Raw genomic sequence first — 15,667 nt, forward strand, 5'->3', positions numbered from 1 at the left:
CATTATTTTCTGTAGCAGGCAGCTCAAACACACAATTGTACTCGTCAGCTTTTTAGTTTTTACAATTATATATATATTCTAATTAAGCCCCTCTGTTTGACAAAGCTTGAATTACAGTATCATAATTCACACCCAGGATATTGCCAGGCCGTCTGCAGCACTCAGAGAGAGGTGTATTCCATTTTTAGCAGCAGCCCACAGATCTCTTTGTGCAGTATATGTGTGTTTAGCTTCCCTGGGAATAGAGAGCTGCGACGGCACGAGATTGACAGCCCGGGAGATTACGGGAGAATGCAAAGCAGGAACAAGGGCAGCAGAAAGTAATTCCAACTGCCTGACTTCCCTGCTGCAGGCTGGGTGGGCACTGCACCCACCTTAGGAGCAACACAGAGGGTGGGGGAGCAGGAGGAAAGCAGGAGAGCAAGTACTGTGGCAGCCAAAAGGGTGTCCCCAGTGACCAACCTCATCTTTTTGCTCCAAGTTATGATGTTGGCACACACAGGTGGGTGGGCTGAGGCTGGGCACCCACAGCTGTGCTGGGACCTCTGGGCAGGGCGTTGGGGAAGAGGGGGTTTGGGGGCAGAGCTGTATTGTTGGACCTCTGGGCTGCATCCTCGCAGTGGGGTTTCTGCCATCTCAGCAGAGACACACCCCAAAAGTCTGTGGGGAGTAAACAGCTGCTCCCCCATGGGCACAGGTGTACCCTGCTGCAGCATTGAGTGTCCCCAGGGACCTCTCCTGGGGCAGCTGACACCACAACACCATCAGCTGGAGCAGATCCCAGTCAGGACAGAGCAGAGCTTTGGAATCATCAGTGCCTCCCCCACTGCTGTATGGGCACTGGCCCCAGCCACTGCCAAATGGGTGGGAAATTTACTTGTGAATCCCAAATTCTTGCTGACTGCTAAGGCCAAAGCACAGCTCCATGTGTGTAGGGAGAGCAGTGCTCCTCGGAGCTGAGGTGTCACAATCTCTGGTAGCACTGCTGCTGGAGCAGGTGGCTAAGGACAGCTTCTGTGCAGCTGCACTGCTCCCTGCAGAGAGGCCAGGCTGCCTCCTCAGCACAGACCTCCTCCTCAAGGTAGCTCTGCCTTGAAAAGCAGACTTTGAACTTCCAATTTATCTCCTCAGCTGCTTCCAGGGAAGACTGGCTGTCCTGCACAAACAAGCTGTCAGCAGCCCGCCAGGGCAAGGGGTGGAAGGGCTCTGCTGGGAAGCAAAGTGTGGGAGAAACCCTTGCACTCACCCCAGCAGTGGGACCAACAGCTGATGCTGGGGATACAACAACCCAGCCCAGGGCATGACCAGTAAAGAGCAGTGGGACACATTCCCCCAGCTGGGATGACCCCTGCTCCTTGCAGGGGATGAGGGAATGCTGCTGTCCTTGCTCTCTATTCTCAGTGAAACATTTTGATTTTCAGAAGTACTAATCAAAAATCACTCTTGATTATGGCAAAAACAACCTCTGCTGAATTTTTTTTTTAATGCAATTAACAAGGGTGTATGGTAATTCCAAGCAATCTCGCTCTTGAGATTAAAGGAAAGCCTGCCAGGAAGCACATGAATAAAGCTTTAAGATGAGAATTTGCATAATGAAGACTTTCTCTTTGTGGAGGGACTGATGGTGGTTGTGTTTGAAACCTATTAAGGGAAATGCCTAAAAGCCTCCACGAGAGCCAGGGCTCTGCTGTCCTGACCCATGCAGTGCCCACGCTGTCCTCAGGCCCCTGCTGGGAACCTCAGCCCCACTACAACCCCAGCTCTGCCCTTTCCTGCAGCCAGTGCCCCAGGACAGGCCAGGAGAGGCAGCATAGCCCCAGTGAAAGCTCTGAAGTCTGCAGCTCAGGACAACACACCTCACTTGGCCCCTAAGCCACAGCATTACACCGCGGTTCTGTGCGGCAGCTGCATGAGAAGCAGGTGTCTGGTGCACCTTGATTTCAAGGCTTACTAGGAATAGTATCAATTCTTTGGCAGTGGTACCAAATAAGCCCTACCTCTACCCAGCAGGAGTGATGGAGCTGGTGAGCAAAACCAGCCTGCATCAGGCTCCTTCCCAGCAGGCATCACTGGCACCACGATGTGGGGCAGGGCCAGAAGGGCATCTTTGGTGAGCAGGCGAGCCCTCACCGGGCCCTGCCTGGCCACACTCTGGATGCCCAAGGGATGCAGTGCCCATCCAGCCTGCACCATGCTGGGGATCTTCTCCCCACCTGCTGTGGAAGGACAGACCTGCAGCTTGCCTCCAAAGCACCGGAAGAAGCAGCTCCAGCCTGCACGCCCTGCCATGTCCCACAGCCCCGGGGGAGCAGTGGCGGCTCAGGCTGTGCTGCCCTACCGGGAGCTGCCAGCAGGTCCCTCTGCAGACACCAGACAAAAAACACAGCAGGGAGGAGTTTTTCATCTGCTGCCCTCTTGCACAGCCTTTCCACTCCTCCACAGCAAGATTTAAAACCCCAGAGGGAAGAGCCCTTGACTTGTCTTTGCCAACAGCTGCATCTGGTAACTGGCTGGCACAGAGCCTATTTACCAGCACAGAGGCTGCAAGGAACCCTTGAAAGCTGAGGGTCCCTGCCACAGACAGACAAACACCTCCCAGTGCCAGCAGCAACCCTGAACAGCTCTGAGGGAAAGCAAAGCCCCATCAAGGTCAGCAGGACCAAAGCCAGGAAAGGCTTTGCATGGGGCTTTCCCATGGAATGCCTTGGGCTGGCAGCTGATGGCCAGGTCTGCCCCATCTCTGGCTCCACAGTAGTGTCCTCTCTCTGACCCCACATGAAACAAATGTTTCAGCAGCTCTTCCATCACAGGAGGATCCCAGACCAGGTAGTCCTGCTCTGGCAACACAAGATAATAAACAGTTTTCTTCAGTATGAGCGCTCAAAGCTTTCCAGGTTTCCAGGGCTCTCTGCCATCTCAGTGCATGCAGCAGGTGATGTTTTCTAAGCAACTTTAATATGATAGTTGTTCTTTGAGGCTTGTGTCAAAGAGGGCTCTGCCACAGCACTGCCAAAACCTGCTTTCAATTAGCCCCAGATCAATTGCACCCAGAGCAAAAGGCTGAAAGGTTTAGAGCAGACATATTTAAGGTTCCTCCCCTCCTGAGGCATGCCTGAGCCCAGCTCTGTACTTGTGCTGAGGATGGGGTGATACCAAACTTTCCATGCCTGAAGTGGGTACCAGGACACTGCAGCTGAGGACTAGAGAGGACAGGAAGAGTCCAGCCTGTCCCAGACCTCACAGGAGCTCTGCAAACCTCTGACCCTCCCTGGGACTGTGGGAAAACGCCCCAGGTGTAACCCTCAATAACTTAAAGGTGTATCTTATAAGAAAGTGAGTTGGTTTTCCTTTCCACTTTCTTGCTTTGTTTGGGGATTTTTAAAGGAAGAACAAGGTATATGCTAAAGGGGAAAGGATGTGGACAGCATCTTTATTTTATTCCCACACCCCAACCACTTTGCAAGGGGCCACGGGGAAATTAGCACTGAACCAACTACACAGGATGGAGAATGGTTAAAGATGACTTTTCAGTGATGAAAAAAAACAAGAGTGTCACTCTGGGCTCAGGTTTGTCCCCACCAGATGCTGTGTGCAGGCCTCTGATGGGGACAAACTGGAGGGGGGGCTGCACCCTCCTCCTGATGAGGAGCAAGAAAGAGCCAAGGCCTTTCCTGCTCCTTACCCACCCCACCAGCAAGAGGCTCCACAAGGAGCTGGGAGGGGACACAGCCAGGACAGCTGACCCCAGCTGACCCAGGGGATATCCCATAATATGGCACCATGCTCAGCATAGAAATCTGGGGAGGAGGAGGAAGGGGGGACGTCTGGAGGGATGGTGTTTGCCTTCCTGAGTCACTGGTGATGGAGCCCTGCTGTGCTGGGGCTGGCTGAGCACCTGCCTGCCATGGGGAGTGGGCAATGAGTCCCTTGGTTTGCCTTTCCTGTCAAACTGCCTTTATCCCAACCCATGAGTTTTCTCACCTTTACCCTTCCAGTTCTCTCCCCATCCCAAGGGGAATGGGGCTGAGTGAGCAAATGGTTGCGTGGGGCTGAGCTGCCAGCTGGGATTACACCACAACAGCTGCTTCCATGTTTTCCTGCCTGCTGTCCACCCAGAAAGATTACAATGTACACTCACATTAGCCATATGATTTCTACTGACACATTAAGTAATGGCTATGAATTTGTCTATTGCCAAAGATGCCTGTGCATCAACCAGGCAACAAATTATGGCATGAAAGCATTTTGTTCATAACTCAGTGCAGGAACAACTGATGACAAAGTCAGTGATGCAGGTGCCCAAAGAAAACTGGAGGAGATTAAATGCTTATCACCTGATTCCCGGTGGAAAAAGATTGCTCTCATCAGATAAAGATCAAGAGGAGGTGCTGTAGTTAAAAGTAGGTAAATAGGGAATTACAGAGTAAAAATGCTGGTTCATCACTTGGGATGTGATGCTCCTGTCATACAGTGCTATTTAAAATCAGAAGCAGAGCAGTAGCAGGAAGGAAAACTCGGGTAATGCTGACAGATGGAGCAGGGCTCTGGGAGAGCATGGGGGGCTCAGTTTGCTCCTGTGGCTGAGAGCATCTGTCTGCCCCATCACCGCAGGGCTCCCACCTGGCCACTGCTGTCCCCGCCTCCCCACAGCCCCTTCCCCTGCAAACGGGAGCTATTCGGGTCAGGTGGGGAGAGCTGAGAGCCCAGCCTGTGCTGCTCACTGTCTGCACCCTCCTGGCCAACCCACACTCCCGCTGTGCTCCGGGTCGTGCGGCTCTGCTGCTCCGGGAGCATCCCTGATCCAGGCGGGGCTGCCACGGGAAGGAACCAGCACGGAGAGACAGCAGCGTGGGGGGCTGCACCCTCCAAGTAGGAAGCAGCAACAGAGATCTGCTGGAGATAATTCTGAGCAGGTGGTGCAGGAACTGGTGGTGATTTTTAACCACCCAGCCGGCAGCTGTGAGACCACCCCTCCTGGCTTGCCCATGGCAAGGGAAGCCGTGCCACGTCCCTCAGCCTTTTCCAACAGCTTGTGCTCAATAAGGTGAGTTTGGCTCCTTGTTTTCACAGAAGAGTCTGGAGAAGTCTCTGAAAAGGGGAGTTTGGGGTGTGTATCCGGCTTCTGCTGCTTCCCATGCACATGCTGCATCCCCATCACCAGGGGACCAGGTGCTGTATAAACAGAGCACTCTGTGCTATTAATGCGGCATGAAACAATTTAAACATAGAACTATGCTCAGTGAGTTCAAAGAGAAGTCCAGCAAAAGCTCTCTTACTCTCTCTGACCCTACTTGGAGAGGAAATAGCACCAACACTTGCAGACCCAACTGTCTGCAAACTGTTGTGGTTCTGAGATTTTCTCTGTGAAAGTATGAATAATTCACTCAGTTAAGACCATCGTTACAAAAAAGAAAGAAGGAATACACTGTCTTTTCAAATGTATGTTTAACCTCACTTAAAAATGCTCTCTTTTCTGCACGAGGTGAAAGACATGTTTGGGATCTGTGGGTGTTTTTAAAAGTATAACGAGGTCAAGGCTCAGTGCTGTCCTGGGGTGGGGGGGAGTGCTGGTTGGAAATAACACATTCCAGTTTCCTCAAATAATTACACAGAACTGCATGGCATGGCACAGTGCAAGGGACAGGCTGGCACCAGCAGCAGTAGCTGGGGCCTGGTGAGTGGGGCCAGGCTGAACACCCACCCCAGTGGAAGCACCTGGGCAGAAGCCAGCCTGTGGCTGGGTCACAAAGCAGGGGCTCAGAGCAGGCTAGCAGCAGTTGGAAATAGCATGCAGGATGGGATGGTTTGATTTTGGGGGGGTGCAACCTCTTCTACCTAGCCCTGCATTGGTGTAAGGTGCCATGGTGATTTTAGGTTGCACTTTAGGAGGAATTTCTTCACTGAAAGGGTGAGGAAACACTGGAATGGACTGCCCAAGGAGATGGTGGAGGCACTGTCCCTGGAGATGTTTAAGAGACTGGATGTGGTGCTCAGTGCCATTGTGTGATTGACATGGTGGTTGTTGGTCACAGGTTGGACTAAACGACCTCACAGGTCTTTTCTGAGCTAATTGATTCTGCGATTTTCTGGCCAAAAGAACTTCCAGGGTGGGAAAATGTACCAGGGTGAAGTTGCACCAATTCTGAGTCTTTCTACTTCTTCAGGCTCTGTAGTGGAGACTAAGCAAAGCTCCAAGAGGAAGGCTGTGTACCAGATGGCAGGAGGGGACCTGGGGAGGTTTTTACTCTACATGAGCCTATATTAGCCTGGCATTATTTTCACTCAGATTTTACTGTCTGGAAAGATGGCCCAAGTCCTGCAGTAGCAGCAGCACCTGAATGGAGGTGTCTGGTCACCACAGAGATGTTTCACCAAGCAGCTCAAGTTCACCCCACAGGAAGATCATTTAGAGATCAGACACTAAGACAGAGGCATTCTCCAAGCTCCTACCCCTAAAAGGACACTTTTTCCAGCAGACAAAGCTTTAGGGACACAGACTAATGTGCTGTTCAAAATCTCATCAGCTATCTAACATCTGTTCTGCAGCACAAGCACCTCTTGTGCCATCCACAGCTGGGGCTGGAAACCTCTTCTGCTTGTTTAGCTTTTGCCTTGTACTCTCCCAGAGCCAGAGCTGCAGTTACCCCTGAACACCCAACCTGAAGCATGTCCTTCTGAAGCAGGATTTCAGTAAGATTATTCCAACTTTGACAAGTTCTTTTTACCCAGACTTCTCTGTGCACAGGCAAAGAGAGCATTTCAAAGGGTAAGCAAAATTCTGTGCCGCTCTCTTTCCCCAGCACCTTGTTTGCTGGAGACAACACTGTACCAGCCTGCAGAGCCTTCCAACAGAATGATGCTGAGGGATGTGTCCCTCCTCCCTGTCTGAGCCACCATCTCCAAAATCTTACCAATGCCTCTGGTTTCACTTGCTTTGGTTTTTTTACACATGTATGTGGTGACTGCACCAGACCCTACAGCAACCTGGCCATCTCCTTCCCTGGAGATGCTGCTCATGTGGCTGGGAAACAAAGCTCAAACTCAGCATCAGCTTTCTGCCTGTGGCACCAGTTCTCCTCCCACAATAAGTTTCTGGGTTTCCTAGACAAGGCTGAAAAGCAAAGGAAAAGGATTTTGGAGTGGCTGCAAGGCAGTTCCATAAATATGTATTAGCACTAACTTCACCCCCACCACTCCAGCAGGCTGAGCTCTCACAAGATCAAACCCAAAGCTGACCCTGAGCAGCTCCACTGAAATCCCTGTGAGTGCAAGGCAGCACTCAGCCCTCTCTGTGTCATGGCTTGTATCAGGACTCTGTTTTCTTCTCAAAGGTGTTGTTCCCTCAGCAGTCACGTTCCTGTGCTCACATCCTAAATCACAGCTAGTGACTCCAGCATCTGGATCCCCAACTTTGAAGTTTCTCTTTCAAAGTCCTTTCATGTTCTACATTTTGATGTGCTACGTTCATCTTCTCCTGCTTTCCTCTATTTGAGCACTTCCCCTGATTGTGAATTGTATCAATCAGCTTACAAAGGAATTGCTGCAAAGCTTGTCTCTTTGCCATCAGTGTTATATAGTTTATCAAGCATATGTTTTGTTATTAGAGTGGCTTCAGAAGCAATGTCTAATAAAACCCCAGTTTTTCCTTTAGTTAATTGTAAAGTTAGTGCTCTTGGAGCTATTCCTCCAAGAAGAAAACAAATTTGGGTTTAAACCAAGTAGTTTTAAAGGTTTATTCTAGTCAACTCAGGAGATCAATAGACACTTCTGTTTTATGTGCTTTAAGGGCTGAAATGCTTGCAACAGATGTAAGAAAAAACCCACATTTTTGTAGAGGGGGAAAAAAACCTCAAGACTTAAACAGCAATTTCCAAGCATGTTTATCACTAGGCTGTAGAAGAAAAAAATTCTAAATACAAGTAGAACCATGGAAATTAATTATTTCCACAGCTATGTACATAAATATCTGAGCATGGCACATTTAATTAATGCATATGTGTTCAAAGATCAGAGATAATTTGTAAGAAAACCAATTTGGTTTCTCCTGCTTTGTCATACACACTAAAGACGTTATCTAAGTAAAAATTATTCTTTAAATGTATTACTTTGACTCACCACTGATACCTGGTAATTATAACTTTAATAACACAATAATGTATTATAAGAAAGATTTTTAGCCGCTTTATACAATGCTGCTATCTCCTTTAGTTTCTACAACAATGCCAAACCCAGCCTTTCTGTTCTACTCAAAATAATTCCTCCCTGCAACTCTTCTGGAATATCCATGGTGAGTGACCCTAGCAAGTGATGGGACACAGAGACACAGGGTCACCTGGCACTGGCACCCCTTTTCTGCCAGCTGCACCCACAGCTGCCCAGCGCAAAACAGAGTCCAGACACCTGAAAAAAACATCAGGAAGAGATGGCTCCTTTCTGCTTTGCCCGTGCCTCCGCTGGGCACTGTGGTGTGGGGCGGGTGCAGGGGAGCCGCCCGCAGGAACTGCGGCCATCTGTGCAGCAGTTACCCAGAGCTAACTGCACTGTCTGATATTGCCTTCACATTTCAGCAGTTCCTGTAATTGCTGGTGGGTGCTGGTAGCCACACTCGGGAGAAGAGGTGATTTGTGAGATGCTGCTTATGAAGACATGGGTGACAACACAGCTTGTCATGCTGAGGTGGCAACTTTGGAGGACACACCCGACTGCTCTTATCGCTGCTTGGAGAGTGAAGGTTTTCTTCAACCTTTTCTTACAAAAGGTAAGTACAAAAACTGCACGTGCCTCTTCTGCCTGGGCTGCGAGAGGAAACCTTGTGCTCCCTCCAAAAAGCCCTCAGATGTCAAAGTTGCCAGCTTTCAAAGAAAACCTAATGCATTCTGTACTGGCTTATGAGACTGAGGACAGGAGAGGGGAAAACAACAAGACTGGTAAATTTCTTGCTCGACTCTTACTGTTTTCCACAAGCATGTGGTTAACCCTGGATGACGCATAAACATGAAACATAACTACACTCTGGAAAAGTCACAGATCTGTGAATTTAAAACACCATGCAACATGGTGGCACAGGGAATGCCTGCCTCTGGCTACAGCAAATAGGCTTTGCAGGGTGTTTGGTTTTCTCCACCTTCTCAAAATACTTTAATGCTTCTGCCCCCCAGCACCCTGGGAACAGGGCAGAGTTTAGCAGCCCTGGCCAGTGGGTTGGGGCCCTACAAGCAGTGCCTGTTTCCAGCACTGCAGCCACAGGCAGACAGGCTGTGGCCAGAGGCAGCTTGGAGGCACAGACAGATGTGGCACAGCTGTGTCTGAGAGCCCGGACAGGGCACTGAAGCACACAGCCACGAATGAAGGGAAATACACTAGAATGTGATCAAAGAGAAACCCAAACCCATTTTTTCCCAATTAAAAAGTGAAGTTTGCTCCTGCTTTACTGGACAGTCACAGACAACACACACATCAGTCTTGTGTCAGTAGTGGAGGTGGACCACAGCTGCAGGAATCACGCTAGGTACTGATTTTGTTGTTTGTTATGCTTGGTTTTTGGTAATTTGTAAATCCCTGAGCTTCCAAGAGACTGGGCTGCCCACTGCCTGCCTTCAGCACTACTGGAGCAACTGTTTCAGAACAAGCCAAAAAAAAAAAAACAACCCCGCTGGGGAATAGAGGCAATGAAAAAATGTGGTTTCTATTGCTGCTGTTCTGGAGAAATGGCAGAGAATGCCCTGCCTGGGAAACCCACTGCCTTGCCACCACCTGTTCTCTTCCCGTGGGTACAGGATGGTGGCAGGGAGGTTGTGCTAGTACCCAAAAGGCCAGGTCAGTGCTCAGGTGGGGAAGGGCTCCCAAGGCTCGCTCAGGGCACTGCAAAGCCGTTCCAACACATTTGGGAGGGGGAGACAGAGAGAGAGGAAGGAAGGGGAAGGGAGGAGCAGGCACCCACCCACAGGCTGGGAGAGCCGCTGCCAGGATACCCCGGGGGAGGAAGCAGAGGCCAGGTGGAAAGGCTGCACTGCATACCGGCACCCCAGCTCGGTGTGTCCTGTGTCGGCAAGGCTCTGCACGGGAGGGAAGCCAAGAGCAGAGAACTCCCCCTTGCAATGACTGCCACGGTTCGGAGAGGGGACAAACTTAATGTTGTTCAATTACCTGTGAAGCCTCACGCTGGCAGGAATGATTTATGAATGTTTCAGTGAAATTCATTTTGATACAAACACAGCCAAGGATATTTAAGAGCTGGACTCCTCAGCCAAAGAGCTCCAAAACAGCATTTTTGTTTACCCACATTGCGAAAAACACAAAAGGCAAATAGCTTTAGTACTGACTAACCAGATTTCTTTTTTTAACCCAAAATCAAGATTTTATCAGCTCAGCCTGTCAAACTGATATCTGTCAATTAAAAATGCAGCCGCTAACCCGGTCAGCATAAGCAACTCTGTACCACGCTGTTACCATTACAGGTGCACAAACAGGTAGGTACCAAATGCAAACAAATTCCAGGCTGACTCGGGAAAAACCTAATCTATTCCAACAGCAAGAGCTGCTTGGGTTTCAGTTCGCTGTCTGCTTTGATGCTGATATCTTCTGATCAGTCTGTGCTTGCCGGGTGCCTCCTGGTTAATAGCAGATTTTGTTTAGAAAAACTTTCCTGAGGCTTTTTACATAATTCTTGTCTATTTCCTCTGCATAATCTTTAGAAAGATGTTTCTTTCCAGTTTAAACACACAGCTTTTTAAAAGTACCATTGGGTTTTTCTAAGGAGACAAAGAGTTGTGGAAAACTTTGCATTGATTTTAATTTCTTCCTTCCTACTCTCCTAAAAACAGTATTTTATTTTTTCCTTCCTAGTTGCTGCTTAGCTGGGAACGATTTCTGGGTTAGACTGTTCTGATCTGCAGAAATAACAGTGGGACAAAAAAAAGAGTGAGAATACAACCAGCAGCCCGACTAATTTGGGTCACACAGAGAATCCTCTAATCCAACAGCTCAGCGAGCAGACAGACAAACCCAAACTCCTTTGGCGGTGACTCCATGGCTACCTCTGTTTAGGATTAACTGAGCCCCAGGCTGCTCCAGATCTTTATACCTGCAGCATCGAGCTTCTTAAGCATCGCTGTCACACTGTCACCCGAAGGCACCGCTCCGCGATGCGTCGGTCAGCAGCACTGTCACTGTCACTGTCACCTAAGGCAGGCTGGAGCCGCCCCACCTGAGGGCACGGCGGCGGGACCGGCCCCGTGGCCAGCGGGGGAGCAGGGGCAGGGGCCGGAGCCGGGCCCAGGGTGGGGGTCGGGAGAAGGAGGGGGGACAAGGATGGTCTGCAGCCCGCCCTGGTGCACAGGCTGGCACCCCGCCATCGCTGCGGACTCGGGGTGCTCTGCGCAGGGCGGGGCCCGAAGGGGGGCAGCCCCCTCCCCGAGGCGATCCCCGGGGGAGCACCCTCCCAGCCGGGGCCTCGCCTCGGGGCGCATCTCCCCGGCCCCGTGAGCCCCTCCCGGGGCAGGCTCCGTGCTACCGGGAGCAATATCCAGACCGAGAAGCCCCCACGGCGAGAGGGCCGCGCCGCCTGCATCCCTCGGGGGCAGCATCCCTCGGGGGCCGCATCCCGCGGGGTGACCCCGGCCGGGGGCGGGGGTCCGCCGCTCCTGGGCCGAGCCCGGCGCCGCGATCATGCGCACAGCTCACCGCGCCCCCCGGGGCCCTCTCCCCCGGGCCGCCCCCTCCCGCCGCCGCCGCCGCCCCCGGCCCGGCCCGGCCCGGCCGCCCTACCTGCGCCCAGCAGCGCGGCGAAGGCCAGCAGCAGCCCCAGGAGGCGGCGGCCGGCCATGGCGCGGCTCGGCTGCGTCTGCCGCGGGCTCGGCTCCCGTCTCCGCCGGGGCGGGACGCGGCCGTGAGGGGCGGGCGCTCCGCGCCACCGCCCCCCGCCCTCCCCGCCGGGCCGCGCCCCCGCCCGGCCCCGCGCAGCGCAGGGGGTGTCTGCAGGAGACCCGCGGGGTGTCTGGAGGAGACCCGCGGGTCCCGGAGCGCGGCCGAGCCCCGGCACCCGCCGGCCTTTGCCTCTCGCCGAAAACGCGGCCCTGGTGCGCATCCTTCCGCCGCATCGGCGTCAGTGCCGCATCTGCTCGCCCGAGCTGGGAGATGCGGGCGGCAAACAGCGGTGGGGGACGCGCAGGGAACGAGGGAGGGCTTGGGACTGCTGCTGTCAGCCCGGCGCCGGGGGAGCCCCGTGTGCCCGCAGCCCCGGGCAGGGACGGCCGCGCGTCCCCGCTGGGATGGGGCGGTGCGCGGCCTGGGAGCTGTGCCCTGCTCCAGGGACAGAACAGAAATACAGGGGAAGGAGCTGCTGCAGTTTCACCCTTTAATGCCAAGTATTTAACGTGGAGGTTACGGAACTATGGAATTGGTGGCTGGAAGCGACCTCTGGAGGTCTCCAGCCCAAAGACCCCATCGGAGCGGGACCCGTGGACACCAGGTTATCTCAGCCACAATCTGAACACCTGCAGGGCTGAAAGCTCCCCAGCCTTCCCAGAGATGACCAATGGCCGTGCTGTATGCTACCCTGGCAAGAAGATTCTCCTGGGTTCACTCTGCCCCTCACACTGACCCTTTAGCCATCACCCCCAGCTGTGTTGGCTCTGTCGCGTTAATAACTGCGCTCGAGTAGCTGTAAACTGCCGTTAGATTTGCTTCAGCCGCCCTCTCGCCAAAGCAAACAAGTTACCCCTTGTGCACCGGCTGCTGGACCCTCTTCTCTATGGCTCTTTTGAACGGGGGTAGGAATTTGTTTATAACAGGGTAAACATCTTCTTTGTGATATTTATAGGTTGTTTTGCTACAGAAAAGGGGATGAGGATGCGGCCTATTTTTAGGAGGTATTCCTGAAGCTTTACTGGGACTGAGAGGCTGAAGAAGTGTCTGGGTCATCGTAGTCCCATGTCACCTCACAGCAGCTGGTACATGCTGCTGTTCGCGGCTGCTCCAGCCGAGTGTCAGGACTGCCTTGTGTCTAGAAAGCCCATTTTTTGTCCTCGGTGGAAACATTACCTGAAAAGATAGTAGGCAAACAGACCATGATGGGGCGGGGTGCAGGGAGGTCCTGTCCTCTGTAGAAGAGCCTGGGCTGAAGGATGCGGTGGGATAAGCAGGGAGAGGGATGCTGCATTTCTGACTTTCATCTGGCCACAGAGCAACCTGCAGGCTCTACAGTGCCTTGCCTTGAGGGGGCAAGATCTTTCAAACCCACACTGCGCGCGTTTCTGTGAGTTTGTGTAGCTGGGCACGCTGGTATAATCGGAGCTACAGACACTTCTGTGTTGTGCGGTTCTCTGCTACTGCAGCAGCTGAGGGGACTAACAGGGGCCCCAGATACAGAGAAGCCGTGCCGGAGAAGATGAACTTCAGCTCCTACACTGAGCCGTCTGTACATCCACGATATTGCCTCTCTCCCTGTTTATACAAAGAGAAATTCCGGACTACGGTCCCGTTCGTGTCAAACTAAAGGAAACTAGCAGGACAGCATTTGTACCTTCCCAGCCTGGTTCCCAATAACCTCTCCGTGTGCTATTTGCATTTCAATGGCTTTCCAAGCCTCCGGTAATTGTTGGGGGAGGAGGCGGGTAAAAAGGCTATTATTATATTAGCGTTGGATCAGCTTTAGCAAGCCTGAAGGCATGAGAGAGCATCGTGCAGCTGATGCAACCCGTGACAGTATATTGTTTGCCGTTCTGTGTGAGCCTGGGGTGTGCACCGATGCCTGGGAGTTGATTCATAATTACAAAGAGATGTATGAATGTAGCTTTGAATGAGCAGGAAGGCAGCAGCAGCGCTGCGCTCCGAAGCTGGAGGGAAACAGGGCGGCACGAACTAGGATTTCGTATTGGAATCAAGCATCTGGCTAAACCCCTGGCATCCGAGGGTGCCAGCCCTGGCTGGTCGTGCCCAGCTGGAGCTGGGGCTGTGTGCGGCAGGCACAAGTTGTGTCTTTAAGGAGGCCGAGCCCAAGGCAGCTGGAAATCCTGGGCCCCGGCCAGCAAGTGACTCAGCATCGCCTGACCTGTGCCCGGGAGCCGAGGCTATTCTTGGTTCGGGCTGTGTTTAAGGCAGCTGAGCTTAAATGGTTCCAAATTGCACCACAGAGGATGTGTTGTGAGGCTGGAGCCTCGAACACGGCATGTTGTTTGGGGCTGCAGTGCCGTCTGCCCGGCGGATCGCTCCGAGCTCGACGGAGCTGTGACCTTTCCGTTTTCTTCTCTTGAGCGAGATTAAAGCTGTAATCTTTAAATAGCGGAATAAACAGTCATCAGAGAAACTCTCAGTGGAAAAATATACTCGCTTTCTATTATATTTTAACAGGTGTCATGCTCAACTCTTCTTGCTCCCTGGGCTTAGCACGCTTGTTTTGTAACTGAGCCAAAATATGGGAAGGGGAAATGATGATTGGGGAAGGTAATACTGGATCACACAAAATTCTGAATATTTTTCTTTTTAAATCTATTCAAATAATTTAGCAGGCTCAGAACATGTAATCTGTTGGATCTCAGAGCCCCTCACTGGCGCTAATCAATTACCCAAGTGATGGACCCATGAAAGGCATCAATTTAGCTACTACTGAAGTGCTGCTGTTTTAAAAGCAGAACGAGCTGTCGTGTGGCAATGCACAGCCTCACCACACCGTTATTTCAGATGGAAAATGTAAATACACAATTTAAAGCAAGTAATTTCAGGGGCTGAACTATGTTTCAACCTTAGTCTATCTCTTGCCTGAGGTATTGTTTTATGGCAGTATTTTCAAATACAACAATCCTTTTTTTAAGTATAAAAATTTGCTAATTTGGAGGGGCAGCTTTTAAATCCTTTAATGAAGCTGGAATACGTTTGGCCAGATTTCCTAGATGACTCGTTTTCTAAAGTCTTGATTAAAGTTACGATCCAAGTGGTTCCTTTAAAAAAAAAGGCAAGCAGTAGTAGGAGAGGAGAGCTACAAGGCGCCGTCAGCCTGCACCACGCAGCAGCCCGCGGCTGCAGGACTGGAGGATATTCCCGGGCTCCTCAGCCACAGCTGCATGCCCGAGCCGAAGGAAGGAGCAGGTTTTCAGTAGGTTTTCCTGAGCAGCGGGCTGGCGGCTGGCCACGCTGCCGGCCCTGGTGCTGTGCCAGAGCTGACATCCAGCAGACTTTGCTCTCCGGTGCCAGCGCCAGGAGCGGCTCGGCGGCTCCGGGACCCGGCTCGCTCAGCCTGCGGCGCTCTGAGCTGGACGCGGGGAGCTCCTGGTGGAAGTCACGGCTGAGTAGAGCTCCCTGTAAACAGCCTTACCTGCTCCTCACTGCTGCCAAGTGTCGAGTGCTACTCGGTATAACCCTCTTCCCAGAGAGCCTCCGGTCCGTTTCCTTGCATAACCGATGCATTGGGGAATTTTTGTAGAAGGTAATTTTAAGTCTGTTAGTTCTCTGCCAACCCTGGCTGTCTAGACTACTGCTATAATCAAAGGTGAGAGGTAGGTTCCTAATTACAGTTAATCACACCCTAAAAGATGCCTTGTCTGTATGGAGAACGCGGGCACCTTACATAGGTGATTGAAATGGGTTTGACTGTTCCCTGTTGTGTGCTGGATTTGCTGGGCAACTGCTAACAAAACTGCTTACAACCCTGTGTAAATCAAACGCTTCAGCC

The 15,667-nt window shown here is 52.0% G+C and overlaps 1 protein-coding gene across 2 annotated transcripts in view; it reads right to left on the reverse strand.

Moving 5' to 3' along the window:
- The window catches only part of CD99L2 (CD99 molecule like 2), a 32,089-nt gene extending 17,872 nt beyond the window's left edge, over window positions 1-14,217 (reverse strand). Inside the window, exon 1 of one of the 2 annotated variants that reach the window (XM_084213196.1) lies at window positions 11,767-14,217. In XM_084213196.1, the coding sequence (XP_084069322.1) occupies window positions 11,767-12,085 (319 nt within the window). In that variant the 5' untranslated portion in view covers window positions 12,086-14,217. The remainder of the gene's footprint in view (window positions 1-11,766) is intronic. The other variant, XM_084213197.1, reaches the window with a different exon arrangement.
- Between the last annotated feature and the right edge of the window lie 1,450 nt (window positions 14,218-15,667).

Source organism: Fringilla coelebs (assembly GCF_963513975.1).
Source record: "Fringilla coelebs genome assembly, chromosome: 11".
Classification (NCBI taxonomy): Eukaryota; Metazoa; Chordata; class Aves; order Passeriformes; family Fringillidae; genus Fringilla; species Fringilla coelebs.